General features: G+C 39.6%; 1 protein-coding gene across 1 annotated transcript; it reads left to right on the plus strand.

The window, feature by feature from the left end:
- The first annotated feature begins 989 nt into the window (after window positions 1-989).
- Window positions 990-2,314, plus strand: LOC128013064 (tumor necrosis factor receptor superfamily member 6B-like). Its single transcript, XM_052595791.1, has 3 exons — window positions 990-1,026; window positions 1,199-1,540; window positions 1,938-2,314. The coding sequence occupies exons 1-3, from the start codon at window positions 990-992 to the stop codon at window positions 2,153-2,155; spliced, it is 597 nt and encodes a 198-aa protein (XP_052451751.1). The 3' UTR covers window positions 2,156-2,314.
- The last annotated feature ends 2,270 nt before the right edge of the window (window positions 2,315-4,584 follow it).

The following is a 4,584-nucleotide window of genomic DNA, read 5'->3' on the forward strand; positions in this document are numbered from 1 at the left end:
CACATTTATTAAGTAACATTGTATCTGTCGTTTCGTGAGTTTAGCTCCACGTTGCATATCATCAAAATATAATAATGATTTTTGTTTGGGAGCTTTTATAAAAATAGAGAGTCTGCGCTGAGGATCATTTCAAAAAGATAACCGCTTTAACATCAGCATTTAACACTTTTTTTAAAATAAGTCGAGCTCAAAACTCTCATTCAGTCAGCAGTGAGTGTTTGAAATAACTTGATCCAATGTGGATTATAATCACTAAACAAGGCAGAAATATTTATAAGTGATGAAAAAGATATGCACGCTAAACATGTTACCATAGTAAACATTTTAAAATATGACCGCTTGAAGAAATTAGACGTCAGCTTCTTATTCTCTATCACAATCGTGTATTTATTAAGTAACTTATATTATCTGTCACAAGCCTCGTCTCGAGAGTTTTTCTCACGTTGCCTATCATAAAAGAATATAGCCAAACAATGTTTTTTGTTCGGGAGCTTCATTCTAAATGTGACGGCTGTGGCTAATAAGCAGAAACAGACTCGACTGAATAAGCAGGCTAATTTCATGAGCGTTAAAAATAAATAAAATAGAAATAAGTGTATTTATGTGTGAATTATTTTGAGTCCTGATAAATTAAAACAATATGATCAATGTATCACTTATTCTATAGTTAAAACATCATGCTTTTGAATTTGAATATATAACAAAGCATGCAAACAAACTGCCGCTTTTATCATCTTCGTTTTGTGATCGCGCATGTTCCAGTGACTTATTTCTTAGTTTTCTGATAACTTCTCTTTGTTGGTGAAATAATGAGGTTGCATGACGTTGTTCTGAGAGGCGTGTAAGGGCGTGTTTTAGTGACGTGCAGCGGTGCTTCAAGCTCCACTGTGGAAACCCTGCGCTATTCTGGCCTCGGTGCTACTGGACCGGGGCTATGAGCCCCGCCCGGCCCGCTTTAAGCCCTGGCTCGCACTGGCCCGACAGTGGAAATGCGGCTAATGAAGCCCGACAGCAGCTCGTGCGATGGTGAGTAACCCATCAGATCATCTTTCAGAATTATTATTGAAAGCTTTTTATCTATTATTTTTACATTTAATAACCCTATAAATGTATCACTATATAACACGTTTACCTTTCGCTGCGGTTTGGTTTCTATAGTTTATCTTCACTGTAGTGCTTTTGCCGGTTCTGTCTGGAGCCGGACTGGCGGCAGATGAACCCACTTACCGGCGTACGTATCCGGCCACCAGACAGCAGCTGCGGTGTAAAAGGTGTCCGCCGGGAACTCGTCTGGGCGCGCACTGCACAAGCTCCAGCGAGACGGACTGCGTGCCGTGCGGCCCGGGTATGTTCACGGAGTTCTGGAACTACATCCCAGAATGCCTGCGGTGCGACGCGTGCTCCGATCACCAGCGGGTCGTTCGGCCGTGTAACGGAACCGTGAACACAGTCTGCGAATGTGACGCCGGATTCTACTGGAATCAGCGCTTCTGCAGGAGACACAGCGAGTGCAAACCGGGTCACGGACTCAAAGCTTCAGGTGTGTGTGTAACTGCCAAATATGTAGCCTATTTATATTTTTTTATTTATTAGGCTACTTTTAAATTTAAATTAAATAAATGTTCATAACTCACAAATCACAATTATCTTAATAACTATAACACATAAAAAAAAGAAAAAAAAAAGAAAGAAAAAACGAGAGAGGGAAAAAAAGGTTTTTAAATGTATGATATTAAGACAAAAGTTATTGATAAAATAAATAATCAAATCTGTGATATCATGATAATATTAAGTTAAGACAATTATTATTAAGGTGATGGAATTTTACTATATATATATATGTGTGTGTGTCTGTGTGCAACGGTATACAGTGCAGACCAAAAGCTTGGTCACACCTTCTCATTCAAAGAGTTTTCTTTATTTTCATGACTATAAAGAGTGTCAGAGTCACACTGAAGGCATCAAGGGCTATTTGACCAAGAAGGAGAGTGATGGGGAGCTGCGCCAGATGACCTGGCCTCCAGTCACCGGACCTGAACCCAATCGAGATGGTTTAGGGGTGAGCTGGACCGCAGACAGAAGGCAAAAGGGCCAACAAGTGCTAAGCATCTCTCGGGGAACTCCTTCAAGACTGTTGGAAGACCATTTCAGGTGACTACCTCTTGAAGCTCATCAAGAGAATGCCAAGAGTGTGCAAAGCAGTAATCAAAGCAAAAGGTGGCTACTTTGAAGAACCTAGAATATGACATATTTTCAGTTGTTTCACACTTTTTTGTTATGTATATAATTCCACATGTGTTAATCCATAGTTTTGATGCCTTCAGTGTGAATTTACAATTTTCATAGTCATGAAAATAAAGAAAACTCTTTGAATGAGAAGTTGTGTCCAAACTTTTGGTCTGCACTGTATACCGTTGCACACAGACACACACACATATATATATATAGTAAAATTCCATCACCTTAATAATAATTGTCTTAACTTAATATTATCATGATATCACAGATTTGATTATTTATTTTATCAATAACTTTTGTCTTAATATCATACATTTAAAAACCTTTTTTTACCTCTCTCGTTTTTTATTTCTTTTTTTTTCTTTTTTTTTTTTTTTGCAGAACAGCAGCAGTAGTATAAATAAATTATTACTAATTATTAATACAATTTCAGAACAATTCATAATGTCAATTAATATTTAGTTTAACTTTTTTTTCCCCCAAGTGTAACTATATTTTGTTAATGGTTGCTGAGCAACCGTTGAGCTCATCAGAAGAACTCTTTGAACTCTTTTGAACTTGATGTTCCAATCATTAAATTCTTAGTGGGTTTTGTCACACAACTGTTTTGTTTTTGACTGTGGTCAGACAGCAGTGAGAGTGTCTGCCCTGGCTTTATTCAAACGGTGATTTATGTGAAGATGGATCATGGAGACTATTGTGTTATATTTGATTATGTGTCTGCAGGGACACCACACAGAGACAGGGTTTGTGAGCTCTGTGCAGGCGGACACTTTGCAGATGTCAGAAAGACGCATGCAACATGCGTTACTCACAGTGCCTGCAAGACTAATGAACAGCTGGTGCTGCCCGGATCCAGGTGGCATGATAATGTGTGTGCAACCTGTGAACATCTCACACTAAAAGGTATAGGAACACATGTTCACAATTACTTAAGCCGCGTTTCCACCGCAGGAACTTTACCCAGGAACTAGGGACTTTGGCCTGGTACTTGGTGTGTTTCCACCTCAGGAACCAGGAACTAAATAAAGTTCCGGGTAAATAAATGCCCCTCAGAAAGTCCCTGCTGGCGAGGTGGTACTTTTTGAAAGTTCCGGAACTTTCGGGGGCGGGACTTTGGAGCTAAACATGCTGATTGGTTGAGTTCACGCAGCATTGGTTGAGTTCAACCACCATTTATTCGGATCAACATTTTCAAAATATTACTGTTATTGTGTCATGAAATGTAATTTTAAAAGTACTTCAGGCAAGAATGTAGTTGTTTAAAACTCAAATCTGATGTTTATTTATAAATACAGCGCCTATTTAAAAATGTGTTTCGCCGATCTCGGAGACGGTGAGCTCCACATGATCAGCGGGAGCTCAGTGATCATCTATTCGACGAGAAGCAGCCTCACCTCGGATAGACCTTATGATATGTGCCGCTGGCTCTGATGTCTCTTTAGTGGTTAAACATAAAATATAATTCAGCTGCGGGGTAAATCTAACAGGTTTTCTTTGGTCTCTATTCAATTTATCTATATGTTAAAATGAAAATAAAAAAGGCAAGTCTATATAATATTTTGTTTCATTGTAATGGCTGTATATAACGTTACACATATCCCTGAACTAAGTAAATTTCTGCAGCTGTTATTATGTTTAAATGAAAACAAAAGGAGGCAGTGGTATTTTATATCCTATTTCGTTTTATTGTAAATATACAGAGAGAAAAATTGCAGTAGCCAAAGCGAGCTGACTGAAGTTATCAAGTACGCTGCTGTTTATAAATTTACCGGACTTGCGTCGTCGCGGACATCACACTCCCAAGACGAATGCACAAAGTCTGAACTAATTACGGAGGATGCTCATCGAAAATCAGCGTACTTTATTTTATTTTATTTTTTTAAATCAGCGGTACTTTGTATTGAGAAACGCGCGCAGACCTGCGTCACCAGTCTATTTGATTAATCTTCCCGGTACTTTACACCGAGGTGGAAACGCAGAAAGCAACAGGTCTGGGGGGGGGGGGGGGGGAGTTCCTGGGAAAAAAGTTCCTGGTACAAATGTTCCGGGTAATTTAATTGGAAACCCGGCATTAGCAACTGCACAGACAACCACCAAGATCACCATAGCAACAGCACAGACAACCACTCAGATCACAGACAACCACCCAGATCACCATAGCAACTGGACAGACAAACACCCAGATCACCATAGCAACAGCACAGACAACCACTCAGATCACAGACAACCACCCAGATCACCATAGCAACTGCACAGACAACCACCCAAATCACCATAACAACTGCAAAGACAACCATCCAGATCACAGACAACCACCCAGATCACCATAGCAACTGCACAGAC

The sequence above is a fragment of the Carassius gibelio genome, chromosome B24 (genome assembly GCF_023724105.1).
Source record: "Carassius gibelio isolate Cgi1373 ecotype wild population from Czech Republic chromosome B24, carGib1.2-hapl.c, whole genome shotgun sequence".
NCBI lineage: Eukaryota > Metazoa > Chordata > Actinopteri > Cypriniformes > Cyprinidae > Carassius > Carassius gibelio.

Excerpts from the sequence above, each read along its gene's own strand:
- LOC128013064 (XM_052595791.1), top strand. The coding sequence starts at position 990 with ATGCGGCTAATGAAGCCCGACAGCAGCTCGTGCGATG. Across the intron at positions 1,027-1,198 it reads CGACAGCAGCTCGTGCGATG|CCGGACTGGCGGCAGATGAA; the intron begins GTGAGTAACCCA and ends TTCTGTCTGGAG. Across the intron at positions 1,541-1,937 it reads TCACGGACTCAAAGCTTCAG|AGTGTCAGAGTCACACTGAA; the intron begins GTGTGTGTGTAA and ends ATGACTATAAAG.